General features: G+C 38.3%; 1 protein-coding gene across 1 annotated transcript in view; it reads left to right on the forward strand.

The window, feature by feature from the left end:
• GNAT3 (G protein subunit alpha transducin 3) overlaps positions 1 to 13,568 on the forward strand; it is a 55,737-nt gene extending 42,169 nt beyond the window's left edge. The window contains exons 6-8 of the mRNA XM_045793385.2: positions 7,940 to 8,069; positions 8,266 to 8,419; positions 11,423 to 13,568. Of these exons, the coding sequence (XP_045649341.1) occupies positions 7,940 to 8,069; positions 8,266 to 8,419; positions 11,423 to 11,613 (475 nt within the window). The 3' untranslated portion in view covers positions 11,614 to 13,568. The remainder of the gene's footprint in view (positions 1 to 7,939; positions 8,070 to 8,265; positions 8,420 to 11,422) is intronic.
• Positions 13,569 to 18,405: the final 4,837 nt, after the last annotated feature.

Genomic DNA, 18,405 nt, shown 5'->3' on the forward strand with positions numbered 1-18,405 from the left:
TACAGCATTTGCATTAATTTTTAAAAAAATAAAACCTTATTTTAAAGATATGTGACCTCATAATAGGCCTCTTCAGATTATACCTCTAAACCCCCATCGGTGCATCATCATTTTCCCGTCCTTTCGCAGCGCCGTGGTTTGTGAGGCACTGTCTGAGCCCCACAGGTAGGTGATTGCCTCTGCTACTTTCCTATCTTGCCTAGGAAAGGGCTTGCTAACGCTCTCTGATAGCATTACTGCTGAAATGGAAGGTGTCTGGGGACTGGCTTGTAAAGCCAAGTTAGGACTTCTTTTTGACGTAACATTTTCTGCACTACACAACTACTACCTCTTTGCCATTCATGAGAACAGGTTTTTAACTCTTTTAATAGGTTTTGCTTTTCCTCCCACTAAAGAGGGTTTGTTATTAGAAGGCATCTTCAATAAGGAAATGGAGAATATTAATTACTCATTCAAATGCAGGGAATTTCTCTAAACACAAGTGTTTAAACAATGAAATTTTGGGGGCACCTGGGTGGCACAGCGGTTAAGCGCTTGCCTTCGGCTCAGGGCGTGCCCGGTGTTCTGGGATCGAGCCCCACATCGGGCTCCTCTGCTATGAGCCTGCTTCTTCCTCTCCCACTCCCCCTGCTTGTGTTCCCTCTCTCACTGGCTGTCTCTACCTCTGTCAAATAAATAAATAAAATCTTTAAAAAAAAAAAAAGAATGAAATTTTGAAAATATTTAAATTTTACTACAAAATATAAAAAAGGCAACTCTACTTTCTTAAGGAACTATTTAAAATCACTTAATCACATTTTTAAGTTTGATCACAGCAACTGAGACATACTAATCCCTTAATAAATTCCCACAGTTAAATCACTTTTCTTTTTTTTCTGAAAGGGCTGAATAGGATTATCTAAAGGTGCACAGACTTTTGTAGTGTAAAATTTGGTAGTATTTCAAAATAGAAAGTATAAAAATAAGATACCTTCCAACTTCATTTCAGTAAGTGCCCAGGTATTAAAATACATTGCGTTAGCATTGATTTGTATTCACATAGCAGGCATCATCCTATGATTATTCAAAACTAAAGATTAAATTTGCATATTAAATTAGAGAACTGTAGAATTTTAAACAGGAGCATCAAAATGAAAAATTCTCTCTGCCAATACACTGCATCATCTTCCTGTATCACCTAATTTGATGGGAATTACCTTAGAGTTCTTATCAAACCAGAACTCCAACAGTCAAACATAAAAGAAATTATCTTTACAGAATTATCTTTACAGATGTTAAAGTACTATGTAAATGGAAAATACAAGTGTGAGCTCTTTTATCGTTATAAAATAATTCCTCAGGACAAAGAACTTAAAGATTTACAAGGCTTATCAAACAATTATAGAGAAGTCACTTCCCAATTGTTCCACAAGTAAAGAAGAGGATTGAAAGGACATAAAACTATGTCAAAGAGAAGTCAGCAACTATTACAATGTAGAGCTTCAGGTTTTGTTAAGTTCAACATAACTATTTTCAATAATGTTCGAGTGGATCTGTGATAGGACATAAATTATAATTTTCTTGAATTTTAAATTGTTCATGTGCACTGTGTTCCTCTTTGTGGGGGTGTGAGTCGGCTTAAGAGTGAGTCTGCTGCTAGATCCCAAGTTAGCTTTATCGTTGTCTCCTAAATCTCACAGAGCAATAACTCATAGATAACTATTTATTTGTTTCAGGTATGTGCACGGTCAATATTATCCAAACAGTAAGCTCTATAACATGTCTAATTTATTCTAGTGATATATTTTAATGACTTTATAAATTATGTTATTCAATAATTAAGAGAATTATCTACTGGGCATTTTAATTTCCGAACAGACACCACACATTGAGTAGAAAGTACATCATGTTATTAACAACTATGAGCATTTAGAGACCTGACTTTTTTATGGTTATAAGTCCTTTTGATTCTGTTTTTCTATCGCTAGCAATTAAGGGATTTAGAATGATCTCTGTGCATAACTCTTTTGTCCACAAATATTTACCCTGATCTATTTTCAGAACTTGGCACAGTAGGGGAAGACTTGGTCAGGCCGCTTTGCTATGTCTGTATAGTGATGACACAGATGTATGTGGTTCTTTCATATGTGGCCATCTTAAGAAGTTATACCAATTCCGATACAACCAAGTATCTTAGAACGACTCCACTCAACAAAATAATTTAAAATAAATTCCAACCCAGATTAGGTCTGCTTTATCTGTGGTCAAATATATAGATGTCAGAAATGCCCTTTTTTCCAAGAGAAGTCACATACTTTATAGGAAGAGCAAAGACTTCTAACAAATTAGCTGCAGTACCACTAGCAATCTTTGGCTATCCTACATTATGTAATAATTTTGTAAGCACTACAAAGTACAGATTACTTCATTATAATCTATTCTAATATGAAGAGTGAATAATCTGGTATGGTTAAATATTTAGGCAACTGTTTGACATAAAGCCATAAAACTCAACAGTTTTCCCAATTGTTTAAAATAGTCTACACAACTCAATTGCTGAATATAAAGCCATAAAGCCCTGATGACTTGCCCTACATTAATGCCGTGGTTAGTTAAATAATCAATGTTCAGCTGTCACTTAAAAGCCTTGCCGGTGGATTTTTAGCTGTATCATACAACTCGGGCATTTAAAAGCTTTTTTTTAATTTAAGAATTCCAACTGAGCTATCAGAGTTAATAAGGAAATATGTATTACCAAACAAATAAATAAGTAAAATAAAACTTCTTCACCCAAATGAGAATTGCACATTCCATTCAATATCATTAATGCTCTGGTTACTTTCACTACTCAGGGAATCAAGGCTACTCAGTCTGTATCACATGGACATTACCTCATTGATTGTCCCTGCAGATTTGACCAATCCAAATATTCAGTCAGCGAGAATGCATGTTTTTCTCATATTTCTCCTTTTGTTTTTCACAAAATGGTCATGATAGAATATACATGTGTTCATATTCATGTATATTCTGATATATTTATATATTCACATATATTCTTACATATATTTTTAGATACGAGATATTTCTTATTCAATGAAATATTTAAGTAAAAGCTTCTACTTTGGGAATCTCTAAGCTGTTTCAATAGGTTTCAATACTTCACAACTCTAAAATAAGCACCAAATTAAAACTTAGACGAAGAGCTAAAAGTGAAGAGAGATGTATGAAAAGAAATTACTACAATAGCAGCAAAGAACACATCACTTCTTAGAGCTAACATATTATCCAATAGACTCAGTATGAAAACAAAACTCCAGCTTTTGGTCTGATTTGCTAATGAACATTTCAATTCTGTAATGGCAGGTGGCATCAGAGCAATGTCCTGTGCTCCCTGGACCTTTGTCTCTAACGTCAACCTGAGCACATGCGCATACATGTGAGTCATAAAATGAGAAGGTAATTAGCATGCAGTCTAAGACTTTCAAAAGCCATTTTTAATCAATCTGACAAAACCCTCACAGGACAAATCTTTGTCTTCCCTTCCTCAGGAGAAAGCTAAGCCTATTAAAACATGTTTAGTGAAGACTGCATGATACATTAAAAGAACAGTGGGCTAAGGGTCATATTACACATTATACCCCTCGCTAATTGTATATATTTACCCGAAGAGGAGAATAGCTACCCTTACACAAAGATGTTAATGTCAACAGTAGGCTGTGAAGAAGCTGAATGATCAGAGAAAGCCAGGAGAGCCAGCGAGATTGCTGGGCTTGCTCTGAATTTCATCTCAAAGATTTTTCCAAACATTCTATTTCTTGGGAAAGCCATTTGAGAGCATTACATTGTAGAAAAGAAAAACAGAGAAAGTACGTGAAGTTTCTGTTTCTCCCTTTTCCTGGGGAGTTTAAATTCCCTCCAGAGTTCATAAATTGGTAATACCCATATCTTGATAATTCTTATTACTGTTCTCATTGCAAGGGATTCCCTGCAAATTTTTTTCTGATTTTAAAACTATTAACATGAGAGAAATAAGGTTATCTCAAGGAGGATAACCTCCTTGAGATAAAATATTTGATCACTGTGCCAGGAATCTGAGCAGTTCCACTAATAGAATATCCTCAGATTTATAAGTTTTGAATATAATCGAATTGAAAATATAAACGTAATTTAAAAAAGAAATAATCAGATAGATGGAGATAGCTTACTTAGTTGGCCATAAAAGCAGAGAAAAAGAGGCTCAAAAAGAAACGATAGTTAGACAAACCCAAGTCCTGTTGGGTGCGGAAAACTTAACCAAGGTGTCCTGGAATCTGGTTCCTACGGCAGTATCATTTCTACTGTGGAGACTGAATATTGGACTATGTTAGCACAGACATCTATCCATCGAGCAACTTTTCTCCTCATTCCACGATTAGTTAGCTCTCCATTGTGAGATGCCCACAATGGAAGCAAACCCTGAAAAGAGGACTAGAACGAAAGAGGAAACAAGGATTATGGAGATGCTTCCATGTTCAAATCTAGTGGGTGGAGATACAATGGGTGGTTTTAGTTTGAAAAGCTTACCAGGAGTTTAAACCTACTGATGCATATTCAATCTTCAGCACACCAAAATCCACAAGTCCACGTATCTTTGTTCAACCACAGTATTACATTTCTTTGCCAACAAATGATCCACCACATATTCGTCTATGACCACAACACCTAGAATCCCGACAGTCTATACTATTACCATTAAAATCATAGAACAAAACATCTGGGAAGGGGAGTTTTACCTTTTTGTCCAGTTTGACAACACACAGAACTACTGTCTGTCCTAGGGGAAGAAGGACAGAACACAGTGAAGGCAATTCCAACCTACTGGTGGTAGTTTAAGAGTTTAAAAGCTAACCGTGGACACTAGGTATGAACCGATAAGTTTATAGTTTAAAATTTGAGTCAGTTGTTGTGGACTGCTCACACCCTGGCAAATAAACTCTCATTAGGTGTGTTACATTAATTTTAAGACATTATAATTGGTGGGAACTTATGGAGGAACTATAAGTTATGATCTAAACTATTTCCATTTGTCCTACATTTTATAATATCAATAAAGCTATAGATGAAATGTTTTCAAAGTCTGAAAAAAAGACTAAGAATAGATCAACAAAATATTTGACTAAAATTTAAAGGTCTGACTGCATATTAATTATCTTTGCTTCTATAAGAGTGTTGACTCGTTTTTAAAAATTAAATGTGTTGGTTGGTTTACACATAATATAACCTTAAAGTCAAAATTCTGTCCTCTTCCTCCATTTATATTACAAGTCTGACACTACAGACGGTTTGGTATTAGCAGCACCTACAAGTGTTTATTGACCCTGGATTTACGTTTCCAAAGCACCTAACTACTGATTTCTTCAACATTATCTTGAATATTGTGAGCATCTCCTCTTTCCATCTACTACTCAAGTCTTTTTGCTTTGGGGTGTGTGTGTGTGTGTGTGTGTGTGTGTGTGTGTGTGTGTACACACATACAGATTTGAGGAATTCAGTTCTATATGTCTATTCCCTGCCTGAAGCATAAAGTAATAGGATGTACTCTACAATGTATTCTACTTTTGGTTATCTTCAACAAGTCAGCTGATTGGCATTTATTACCGTACAGGTATTGCCTTTGAAATCTCTGTACAGCTTGCATGTTTCTCGGTAATTAACATGTTGTGGGTAAACTATTACAAAATCCGCATAATTTTTCTGCCTCTGGTCTCTTCCTTACCAAATCTATCTTCTGGACTCAGATCAAAGTGACCTAACATAACAAACAAGCAAACAATGTTAATTCTCTGCCCCCAAATCTCCCATAGCTCCCCCACCGATTGCAATATAAATGTCATCTTCTCGTGTAATACAAAAGACCCAGTTCATCTATTTCAGGACTAACATGTCAATTTACTTCCACCTGCTCAGATCCTGTGCTCTTGCTCTTTCCTCCGCTGCCTCTGCCTGGAACGTTGTCCCTGACATTCACTTGGCTCAATCCCTCATCTCCTTAAGTGTTTAAGTAGCAGTTTCCAGGTAGTTTAGTTCAAATTGTGACCCACCCCTGCACTCCCTATATTTATATCCTGTCTGTTCACACGCACATACGCACACACACACAGGCCTCACCACCACTGCCACCACCACCACCTCCACATAGATTAGAATCTTCTTTAGATTCTAATGCCTGGCATGATAAGTATTCATTGAATAAATAATTATCAGGCCGTTTATCTCAGTGGTTTTACCTAAGTTTTCACGTTCCCGAAAATATAAATTATGTGCTTTCCCCAGACATGCCGTGTTCTCTCATTCCTTGATGACTGACATATGCACTTGATATCAACCCCCCCATCCCCTTAACACCATCCTATAAAGCAATCCTTTATAGGAAAGAAAGTGATGTGAGAGAAAGTAAATGGAGATGGGGCAAGACATAATTCACATGGAGGCTCAAGGAGGCTTCCTTGTGGAGGAGACAATGACTGTAAGACCTGCGAGGTGAGAAAGAGGCAGGATCATGTCATGAAGAAAGGAGTCAAGTCACCTGGGAAGGAGACGGGCTGTACCAAAGTCCTGAAGCAGCAAAAGGTTAGGTTTATACTAAAGGACCTTCAAGAGTAGCCTTGTGATCGGACTGTATTAAAGAAGAAAGTGGTATGAACTAAGCTGGGCAAATTAAGCAGGAACCCACATCGCCGGAGCCCTAAGATCAGCCTGTGTGTGGTTCTGTGGCTGAGAAGCCTGTAGGAAGTTGCAGAACTCTGGCTGTGGCCCTACTGAGAACGGTCAGTGGCTTGTACAAGAGAAGGGGCCTTGGGAAGAAGTGGATGAATTGGGAAACGCATTTTGCACGTGTATTATATGGGGGGTAAAAGCAAAAGGAAGTTCTTAAAAATAACTCCTAGTGCCTTTACTGAGCTACAGGGTCGAGCCGCATTTTCAAACAGCTCCTCTGAGTAAGCTCCAAGATGGCTCAGGCTGACTCAGCTTTCCCTCTGGGCTCACACTTTACCTTGTGTATCCGTATACTATTATATAGTGCGGGCACCTGGGCGGCTCAGTCAGTTAAGTGTCCGACGGTTGATTTCGGCTGGGGTCAAGTTCTCAGGGTCCTGGGATTGAGCTCTCTGTCAGGTTCATGCTCAGCAAGAGTCTGCTTGAGATTCCTCCTCCCACTCCCTCTGCCCCTGCCCCTTCCCTTGCTTTCTCTCTCTCTCAAGTAAATATAATCTTTAAAATAAAATATCATTTATCGTATAATCCTATAATAACATATTGTTTTTCTCTCTCCAAGACAGCAAGCTCTTTGAAGATAGTAACAGTATCTTTTCATCTTTGTGTTGGAAGGCCTAACACAGTGTCTCGCACAAAAAATGCGAACAATAATGAATGAATGAATGAATGAATGTAGGAAGAACTAAGAGAAGGAGCAAGAATCATAGTATCAGAACTATGTTAGCCTCCAATCTTTTTGTACATTCTGTTCAAGACTATGCATAGACGTGTTTTTTTTTTTTAATTTTAGTTCCGGTGCAGTTACACGCAGTGTTCTATTAGTTTCAGGTGTACTATACAGAGATGCAACACTTCTACCCTATGCACAGACTTCCATCAAAAATCTCTCAAGTCTACTAAATTTCTTACTAAAACTGCAAACTGCTAAAAATTACCCAATCCCTCAAAGTCAGTATGCAATTTTATCTAGCTTGCATGAATTAAAAAAAAGAACAGAACAAGAAAAAAAGCTGAACTTCCTCTTTTTCTGTAGTCCTTGGGCTGCAAATTGGGCAAATAAAATATTTTATAGTCAATGAAAATCAAAAGATTATCTTTTAAAGATATGAGAGCGTTCATTTATACTTCTAAATGTTAATACTAATGTAACATTTGGTGGGTAGTTCTAAGTAAGACTTGTTATTCTGTTTTATTTTTTTTAAAGAATGTTTGACGTAGGAGGACAGAGATCGGAGAGAAAGAAATGGATTCACTGCTTTGAAGGTGTTACATGCATTATATTTTGTGCCGCACTCAGCGCCTATGACATGGTCCTAGTGGAAGATGAGGAAGTGGTGAGTCTCAACGGAAAATAAAGCCAGGGTAAAACAAAACACCAAGCATTTGTGCTTTCCAACATTACTACCACATTCCCCAAGTCAGGGAAGATCTTCCAAACATAGATGTTACTTCTCGAGCCTGGTGTATAATGCCCAATGTTAATGTTTTGCAAATAATAATCCTACGCACGCTCACCTTTATACCTAACAGAACAGAATGCACGAGAGCCTGCACCTGTTCAACAGTATCTGCAATCACAAGTACTTTGCAACCACCTCCATTGTGCTGTTTCTCAATAAAAAAGATCTCTTTCAAGAAAAAGTAACCAAAGTGCATCTTAGTATCTGCTTTCCAGAATACACTGGTAAGATACTTTTTTCTTTAATTCTCTACAAAATTCTTATGTAGACCTATATTTTCCTATCTTCATCTTGAAAGGTAACACTTATGAAGTTAGGGCTTCTGGTATGATCCAGACTGGAAGAACTCTTGCAGAGAAATAGGATGCCCTCTCTACACTGTCGGCATTAAAGCAAAGCTCTGATGAATACATGGGAGATGAGGTGGACCAGCGTTGCTACCCTGTGTATTACACAACACTGAACTATATCATCGTAAACATTATAAATGATATAATACACTCCAAATTGACATTTTTTAAAGATTAATTTTATTCAAGAGAGAGAGAGAAAGAGAGGAGAGAACAAGAAGGAAGGGCAGAGAGTCTGAAGCAGACGGTGCTGAGTGTGGAGCGTGACGCGGGGCCCAATCTCAAGACCCCGAGTTCATGACCTGAGCAGAAACCGAGAGTCAGACACGCAGCTGACTGCGTCCCCCCAGGCACCCCCCCAAATTGGCACTTTTTATGTATTTCCTAATGCAACTTTATAATGCAGTTTTTTCTTAAAGTCTGAATTAAGTTTCCTGAGGGACAGCTTGAATGATTTTGAGAATAGTGACGTTTTCTCTTTCCAGTTTTCCTAGGTCCTAGAATTCTTGTGCTGATCCTGTTAATGACTGCAAAGGTCAGGCTCTATAAGCGGGTTTTTTTTTCCTTCAGAGACACTTTTTTTTGTATATAGTTACACGCTCCATTAATGAACTTGTATGTAAGATGGAAATACTTATGATTTAAACGACAAACGGGGGCGCTTGGGTGGCTCAGTTGGTTAAGCATCTGCCTTTGGCTCAGGTCATGATCTCAGGGTCCTGGGATTGAGCCCCACATGGGGCTCCCTGCTCAGAGTAGAGTCTGCTTCTCCCTCTGCCTCTGCCCCTCCCCCGCACTCATGTGCACATTTGCTCTGTCAAATAAAATCTTTTTGAAAAAACAAAAAAAACACAAGTAGAAGTCCAATTCCACCACTTCATTTCATGGGTAGCCAGATGTTATTAGAAGCATGGCATTCTGTCATAGTAGCTATTCATGCTAATCTAAAACTGGTGCTTCTATCTTTCTTCTAGCTTTGTAAATATTAATTATATGTTAACACATCTATCATGTGATTAAATAGAATCACGATTCCATGTTAAATATTACAAACTAAATATAGACTCAATAAGGCTCTGCATGTTTTCTTCTAACTAATAAACTGCTTTATTTCTTAGAGCAGGTTTTAGTTTACAGGACAAATGAATGGAAAACGCAGAGTTCTCATCTACTCCCTCTCTGGTCAGCTTCCCATTTCTCCTACTATTAACATTTGTTATAATTGACTAACAGGTATTGATACGTTATAACTAAAGTCCATAGTTTAGTAGGGGCACTCTGTGTTCTACAGTTCTGTGTGCTTTGCCAAATTCATGTCATGTCCCCACCATTGCAGTAACATACAGAATAGTTTCACTGCCATCAGAATCATCTGTGTTCCACTATAAACCTATGCTTAACCCCTTCCCTCCAACTTGTGGCAATCTCTGATCTTTTAACTCTATCTATAGTTGTGCCCTTTCCAGAATGGCATAGAGCTATGATCATACAATATATGGCATTTTCTGACAGACTTTCACTTTTCATTATAAAATGCAATATGCATTTAAATGTCCTCCATGTCTTTTCATGGGTTGGTAGTCCATTTCCTTTTACCGTTGAATAATATTTCATCCCATAAGCCAGTATCTTTGATCTTTCACCTATCGAAAGACATCTTAGTGACTTCCAATTTTGGCCAATTACGAATAAAGCTACTATAAACATCTATTTCAGGATTTTGTGTGCATGTAAGTTTTTGTGTATGTATCTAGAAGCCCACCTGCTGGACTGTATGGTAAGACTGTTTAGCTTTGTAAGAAACTGCCCAAGTGCCTTCCAAAGTGGCTGTACCATTTTGAGTTCCTGTGGCTGCACATCTTTGCCAGCATTTGGTGTTGTTAGTGTTTTGGATTTTAGCCACATTACATGGTTTTAAAGATGGTCCCCCGTGGAATTTTTCTCCTAGTTACAATAGAGTGAGGAACAAAAATCATATCTCCTTGGAAAATCTTCATGCTGCTGCCCTATCCTATGTTAGGTTCCCTCAAAGTATATTCTGTTATAAAGCCCATCAACACAGGTCACTTCTAGCTGCCTTGTGTTTCTTAGCATTTGTATTTTACTGCTGCCTTTCCCAATTGATCCACTGTGTGTCCTGCTATGAGGCTAACCATTCCCGAGCCCACCCTTCATCAATGCTCCAGTTAGCTCTATTAAAGCATCAGTCAAGAACAGCTCTTCCTAGTTCTGCAGATGTCACCTCAGCTCCTTTGTTCGGTTAGCAACACAGCCCATAATCTGGCCCATACCATCCATTCTACTTGATTTGCTACAGTCCCTCTGCAAAACTCTGTCCCTTCCATCCAGCTAGACTCTCCAAAGAGCACATCTGACTTTCAACCCTATCCTCAAGTCTAGTGACACAGGCCTTTCTCACTGCCACTTTTTGGCCTTCACCCAAACTACTCCCTTCTCTCTTCTAGCTACCCCTCCAGATCCAAATCGAACTCCACCTCATTCCACATCCGCTCATTTGCAATTTCTAGTCTTTTTAGTTCATATGAAAACTCACCCCCCCCACATACACAGATATATTCACAGCCTTTATCACATATATAGACTTCATTGCTCATTTATGTATGTATTTTAGTATTTTTACTATATTGTGAGTATTTTAGGCCAAGTGAAGCCCCCGGTCAGTGGGGTAAGCATGGTTCCCAACACAAATTTAATATCGCGTAAATCCCAGATAATTCACCATTGCCATCTTGATTTTTCAACACTGAGTATATCGAACAACACACGAAGTAAAATCCTAAAACTTAACTGATATTCCTCATTTTATTCCTTTTAAAATGCAATTAATGTGTCTTTTTTTTTTTTTTTTTAAACAAGGACCAAATACATTCGAAGATGCAGGGAACTACATCAAAAACCAATTTCTAGACCTGAATTTAAAGAAAGAAGATAAGGAAATTTATTCCCACATGACCTGTGCTACAGATACCCAAAATGTCAAGTTCGTGTTTGATGCAGTTACAGATATAATAATCAAAGAGAATCTAAAAGACTGTGGGCTTTTCTAATCAATCCTCTTCTTCTTCCACTTTTGCTCACGTACACTTTTCAAGATACAAAAGGAAGGTGCTGTGTGATGTGTTTAGCTTTAACAGATTAGTGTTCTAAAGCAAAAAGTTTTCACACAAAAATTTTAATACATTGTCAGCTGCATCTGGGTAAGTTTCAATTTCTCTGGGACATTGAGGATGGGGAGGTGTCTGTCTTTCACATCTTCAAGTCTGAAAATGTACATTTTGGTAATGCTCTATCGGTACATATCAATGACAGTGAATTTGCTTGGTAGTAAATTTCTGTATTGTGATCTATTTCTAATCATAGAACAACGAAAAATGCAAGGTATTCCGTATTATTTCATTGGCCACATTTTTGAGAGGCATTTGTCTTCACTGTGTAACTGTGTATGTAACTGTGCCTATGGTGTAAAGACCATTCATAATTGGTCAATTCCTCCTAATCAGTAAGTTGCTAATGAAATGTTCACTAGACATGTACTTGTTGATAGGAAATTCGATATGCGAAAGAAACGCATGCAATTTTATCTGCTACATTTTTCTTAGGGAAAAAATCATTCATGCCGAATTTACCCTTAGAATTGGAGCTTTTAACAATCTATCTTTTTGTACCAGCCTAATTGAAAATGGGACTGTGTGCAGTCAATACACAGCGTAATGCTGTTCAGGCTGAACAACAGTCCTTAATGGAGTACTCGTTTACCACAGTTTGCTCCAGAGTGACATGGAGCATTATGACAACTGATGGTGGAGGGACAACAATTTTAGACCACAAGAGAGAAAAATAATTCACTTTCTTGGCATTAAGTATGTTTTGGTTTTGTAAATAAGAAGTAGGAAGTAAGAGTGAGTAATTAGGAGATTTTGTAGAAGAGAAACATTGAGCTTCTCAGCGTTGTATTCTGAGTGTTCGACTGCATGCTAATGGTCAAGCCTACTTTTTAATAGCTAATTTGGTGCCTTACAAACCAAACTCTGCCATTTGCAAACAGAAAAGATGACCTTTCTTTTTTAAAGTATATGTACCACTTACAACATATCCTTTTCAAGCAGGTCTCGATATTGTTTACTCTCTATCCTAGTAGAAGGTGATACATAGGTCAGAATAGTAGGTCAGTACATGAGATTTATAACTAACTACCCTGAAAAAGGAGCTAATTAGTGCTTTGCCAGCTAAATTAGGAAAACAGAAATTAAGCCATTTGCCAATCTGTAGCTCAGATGGATTTAGGTAGCTCTGCCTCAGGGTCGCTTCTTCCGGGTTCTGTAACATTTCCATTCTAAACACTTGGGAATGACCACTGTTCAATAAACGGCCTTGACTGGAGTGTTTCTGGCTTTACTTTCAAAAACACAAAGGAGTTATCAACAAATACAATCCAATAAAAATGTCATAGTAAGAAAAAATTGGAAATTTCTTTGCAGAATATAAATTATTAAGGAGCCCAAGATAGCAAGGACAAAAAAAAGAGAGAACATTTAGTTCAAGAATTCAATAAAGTTTTCTGGCTAAGAACGAATACCTATCTGATAAAAACCCAACATTTTGCTAGGAGATATTCAATGCTAAGAGATTCTAAATTAAGATCATGAACACTATCATTTCATCTTTTGCCGTGTCTTTTTTTTCCCCATTCTACTTCAACCTGCTTTTCTCTAACAGTGTGAAGAGAATTTTACAGAAAGTAGTAAGATAGTTTGTGAAATATTACTATTATTTGGATTTCGACTTTGTCTAACCCTTAGGATTTCTCTTTTTGGTGTAAATGGTGGTGTCAGAAATGTTTCGATTTTTCTTTTAAAAATATGTAACTCATTTCAATATGTGCAAAAAACTGACAAGTATCAATATTTATAAAATACTGTTCTCTGAGAAATTTAAAAAAATATGTTAAATGATCCAACTGAAATTAGAGGTCACTTTGGATTACAGGAAAACAAAACAAAACCTATTCCTTCCAACCCAATGATTGGAATTTTTTAAATTCCTTCACAATCACAAATCATTGTTATGCTAAACAATTCATCTTAATTAAAAAGAGAAATTTTTAGTGGAGAAAATAAATGTTTGCATTATTTCTTTAATGATCACCCTCCTTAAAATTGAGTCTATTTCTGATTTCACTTCTTAAATTTTTAATAAAAAAGGTCAGCCTCGACGCACAGTATTTTGAACTAAAGAAAATAAAAAATGGAAAATCTGGAAAACCATGCTTTAGCCGGAAGAAACTTGCACTGAGACCTGCAATATTCAAGTTGGTTAGAATTCAAACACCTGTTTCAATGAAAAATTCAACCTTCCAACCGTAGTTAGTGTTCTGGCTTTGACGTGTCTCAAAGAAGCAGTCTTCACCTTGGTCAAAGTTCAAATGTTATTATACTATTTTGCTTTTCTGTTATTTGAGGTTTCTCTTTCTCACTCAGAATGCCCTTAAATCCTCTTGCTGCAGATTAACACTCCCAACTCATTCATTTCGAAAATGTGTCCAATTGTAGATATGCCACACTACTTCAGAGCTCTGGTGCAGGCTTACAGCTAACAGAGTCACGAACAACTGGTCCTTGCAGTTTTTCCAGAAGCATGAACTGGTCAACAGATAAGTCTTTGCATTTTGGGACTAGTGACTAAAGAGCTCAATGAAGAAGAGTATTCATTGGTATTAATACCCTGTAGTCAAAATATTAAAGCTGGTGACTCTAAAAAGAAGCTCTATAGAAAAAGGGGCTTCAAAATCTGGGAAATCTGGGGCGCCTGGGTGACTCAGTCAGTTAAGCATCTGCCTTATCAGGTTATGATCCCAGGGTCCTGGGATTGAGCCCTGCATGGGGCTCCTTGCTCAGCAGGGAGCCTGCCTCTCCCTCTGCCTCTGCATCCCCCCCCCCCCCCAGTTTGTGCTCCCTCTAATAAATAAATAAAATCTTTTAAAAAAAATTCCGTGAAATCTACAACGTACATTATAGATATCCCATGTTCTACTGGTTCACAAAACTTATAAACAAATACCAGTCTTCATGTACATCGTACAAATCGGCAAACCAGTTTTTTTCAGGCCATGGGCCTGTCCTAAGACAAGTTTTCTTACTTGATCCACTACCCTGTTGAATCACGAACTACATTTGCAAATGCTTGCACAGAATCATTCAGGCTTGACTTCCTCACACGCCAGTACACGAGGAAAAGAAAACTTGCGTGTGGAGATACGTGTTTTTCCTAAGCGACGCTACTTCACAATCACAGGCGGATACGCCAGGTAGCAGGAGTAGCTACTGAAAGTAAAAGATTCGTAACAACTATAGAAGCAGGACGCCGGGGTCGTTCAGTGGTTAAGCATCTGCCGTCTGCTCAGGTCATGATCCCAAGGTCCTGGGATCCAGCCCTGCACTGGGCTCCCCGCTCAGCGGGGAGCCTGCTTCTCCCTCTCTCACTCCCCTTGCTTGTGCTGTCAGATAAATATATAAAATCTTTTAAAAAAATAAAAATTAAATTAAAAAGAACTAGAAAAGCACTTGTGAACTCTCTCAGAGTCATAGTAAAAGTAGGAGCCACCTGGACGCAGCAGGTATTCCATTGATCGTCTAACCAGTTCGGCCTCCTTCCTTTGTCGGCCTTTTCTGACATTCTTCCCGACAGTCTGCAGCCACACGGGGGCACACTAACATCATGTGTTTTTCTACCCAAATGTTGGAAACAGAATAAATTAGATTACCAATAGCCTGAATGAGACAGATGAATCCTATGAAGCAGCCTAGCTCGTCTTGTGCTGCGGGCTGAGCAGCCTACGATAATCTTCTGATCATCATAATTTGCGCTCCTGCAGTCAAATCTGTGAATGACAAAGCTATTGAAACGGCTCCAGATTTGTTCAGTGTTACACAGATACTGTCCTTGCTCACGCTCTTAAATTTGTTTGCCATTTCCGAACTCTTGTTTAAATCTAAGTCACCATTAATTCTGTACAGGGTGTTTTCCATTCATCTACATTGCTTCTAAAATCTTGATTAGCTTACAGTGAAATGTAGGGGGAAAATAATTTGATGTTTAACAACTACGTTTCATGAATAGTAATTAAATGGCTGCTTATCGATGTGTTCCTTTTCAGTAAATCAAAGTAAAATTCCACTCCGCTAGAGCATTAACCATCCCATGATTATGTTGATTACACCTTTTTCCTTAACCACCAGTCTACCAAATCGACAGGAAAATAAGTGTTCTGTGACATTTTGCGATTCCCAGCTCTGCGGCTGCCAACACGTTTTTCATTAGTAATAGCACATTTACTTTAAACCACATTTGTCACACCAGTTAAGTAAATAGAGTCACACGAAAGAAAGAGGAAATAAAAAGGCCCTAATTTACTTCAGATGGACGGTAATGGTCCTCTGATTTTAATACCCTTCAGAAAGCAAATAATATATGAGACACACAAGCAAAGTGATTATTTGAAAGACATTCATGTTTTCTAAATTCATCAGATTGGAACCAAACCCAGCACATATATGTGACTGAGAAGTGTAGACTGTGGTGCTTTCTTTTTTGAAAAAGAAAAATGGCCAAATAAGACATGCTCTTACAGTTTATCAAAAACAGTGGTGACTTTTTCTGCTTTAACATATTAAAAGCCTTGCGTTGGAGAAAACAATAGATGATGGTGCTCAGAATTAGCTTAAGAAAGTTTGGCATAGGGGCGCCTGGGTGGCACAGCGGTTAAGCGTCTGCCTTCGGCTCAGGGCGTGATCCCGGCGATCTGGGATCGAGCCCCACATCAGGCTCTTCTGGTATGAGCCTGCTTCTTCCTCTCCCACTCCCCCTGCTTGTGTTCCCTCTCTCGCTGGCTGTCTCTATCTCTGTCAAATAAATAAAAAAAAAAATCTTTAAAAAAAAAAAAAAGAAAGTTTGGCATAAAAAGCCCCACGTGCAGAATGCCAAAGAAAAAGGTGCTGTATGCTAAGATTATTTATCCTAACCAATTAAAATCTGAATATTGACTTACATTTAAAAAGTACTGTTGTGGAAGTGTAGGTCACATGCGGGCGCATCTTGTTTCACTGCACTTTGCTTCATTGTGCTTCGCAGTATATTTTGCTTACAGTTTGTAGGTTTCTCGAGGTTTGACCCTGCCTCCAGCAAGTGTGTCAGGGCCACCTTTCTGACAGCATCGCTCACTTCATGTCTCTGTTACATTTTGGTAATTCTGGCAATATTTCAAACTTTTTCATTATTTTATTTGTTGCGATGATCTGTGATCAGTGATCTTTGATGTTATCCTATTGTAGTCATTTTGGGTGCCATGAATTCTAACCATATAACACAGCAAGCTGAATTAATAAATGCTGTGTATGTTCTGACTGCTCTGCCCACCTGCCATTCCCCCATCGCTTTCCTTCTCCTTGGACACACTCCCTATTCTCTGAGATGCAGTAAGATTGAAATTAGGAAACTAATCCACCCTACAACTGATGTAGGAAAGACATTAGGGTTTGCAGTCCACAGCCAAGAAAGCATTCTTGAGAGGTCTTCGGTCCAAAAAAAAAAAAAAAAGTGGTTTTATTAAAGCATGGGGACAGGACCCCTGGGCAGAAAGATCTGCACTGGGGTCAGGAGGAGGGGCTGATGATAGACTTTCAAGTTGGGAGGGGATTAGGGATAAATCTCTAAGGAATTTTGAAAGCAAGGATTCCAGGACCTTGAGGAGGCTAGCTATCATTAAGGTCATTTATTACCATCTACTAGACCCTTAGTCAGGAGACCCTTCAGATGCTTATGGGTGGGTCATACGCTCGGGGGGATGATTGCTAACATGTACCTTGGGGGGGTAGAGATAAAATTTCCAAAGGACTTTTTATATGTTAAGCAGACTTACAGGATCCTGGAGGGTTGGGCTAAGATTTTTTTTTGCCCTTAGCACAGTCTTAGCATCTAGGCAGCTGAGTCCCTAGAGGAATGTCACTCTGCCTGTTTCAAGGACGTGTCAATGGGCTGTAAGTAGTAAGGAAATTTAATCATTTTTCTTCTGCCTTTGTTGCCCACATCCTGATGACCTCCAAATGTTCAAGTTAAAGAAAAAGCTGCACATCTCTCACTTTAAAATCAAAAGCTAGCAATGATTAAGCTTAGTGAGGAAGGCATGTCCAAAGTGGAGACAGGCCAAAAGCCAGGCCTCTTGCACCAAATGGTTAGCCAAGTTGTGAGCTCAAAAGATAAGTTCTTGAAGGAAATCAGAAATACTACTCCAGTGAACATGTGAATGACAAGAAAGCGAAACAGCCTTATTGCTAATATGAAGAAAATTTTAGTGGTCTGAATAGGAGGTCAAACCAGCCACAACATTCTCTTAAACCAAAGCCTAATCCAGAGCAAGGCCCTGACTCTCTTTAATTTTATGTGGGCTGAGTGAGGGAAGGAAGCTGCATAGCAAAACTTCGAAGCTTACAGAAGTTGGTAATTAAGACTTAGAGAAAGAAGCCGTATCCATAACATAAAAGTACAAAACAAAGCACCAAGAGCTGTTGTAGCAAGTTCACCAGAAGACCCAACTAATTCAGGAAAGTGGTTACACTAACAACAGATTTTTGATGTAGAGAAAACAGCTTTATATTGGAAGAAGACGTCATCTAGGACTTTCATAGCTAGAGAGAAGTCAATGCCTGGCTGACTCTCTTATTAGGGACTGAAGCAGCTGATGACTTTAATTTGAAGCCAGTGCTCCTTGTCCATTCTGAAAATCCTAGGGCCCTTAAGAATGATGCTAAATCTACTCTGCTTGCGCTCGATCGGTGGAACAACAA

This window comes from Ursus americanus, chromosome 3, assembly GCF_024610735.1.
Source record: "Ursus americanus isolate L20-20 chromosome 3, mUrsAme1.1.p, whole genome shotgun sequence".
NCBI classification, from domain to species: Eukaryota; Metazoa; Chordata; class Mammalia; order Carnivora; family Ursidae; genus Ursus; species Ursus americanus.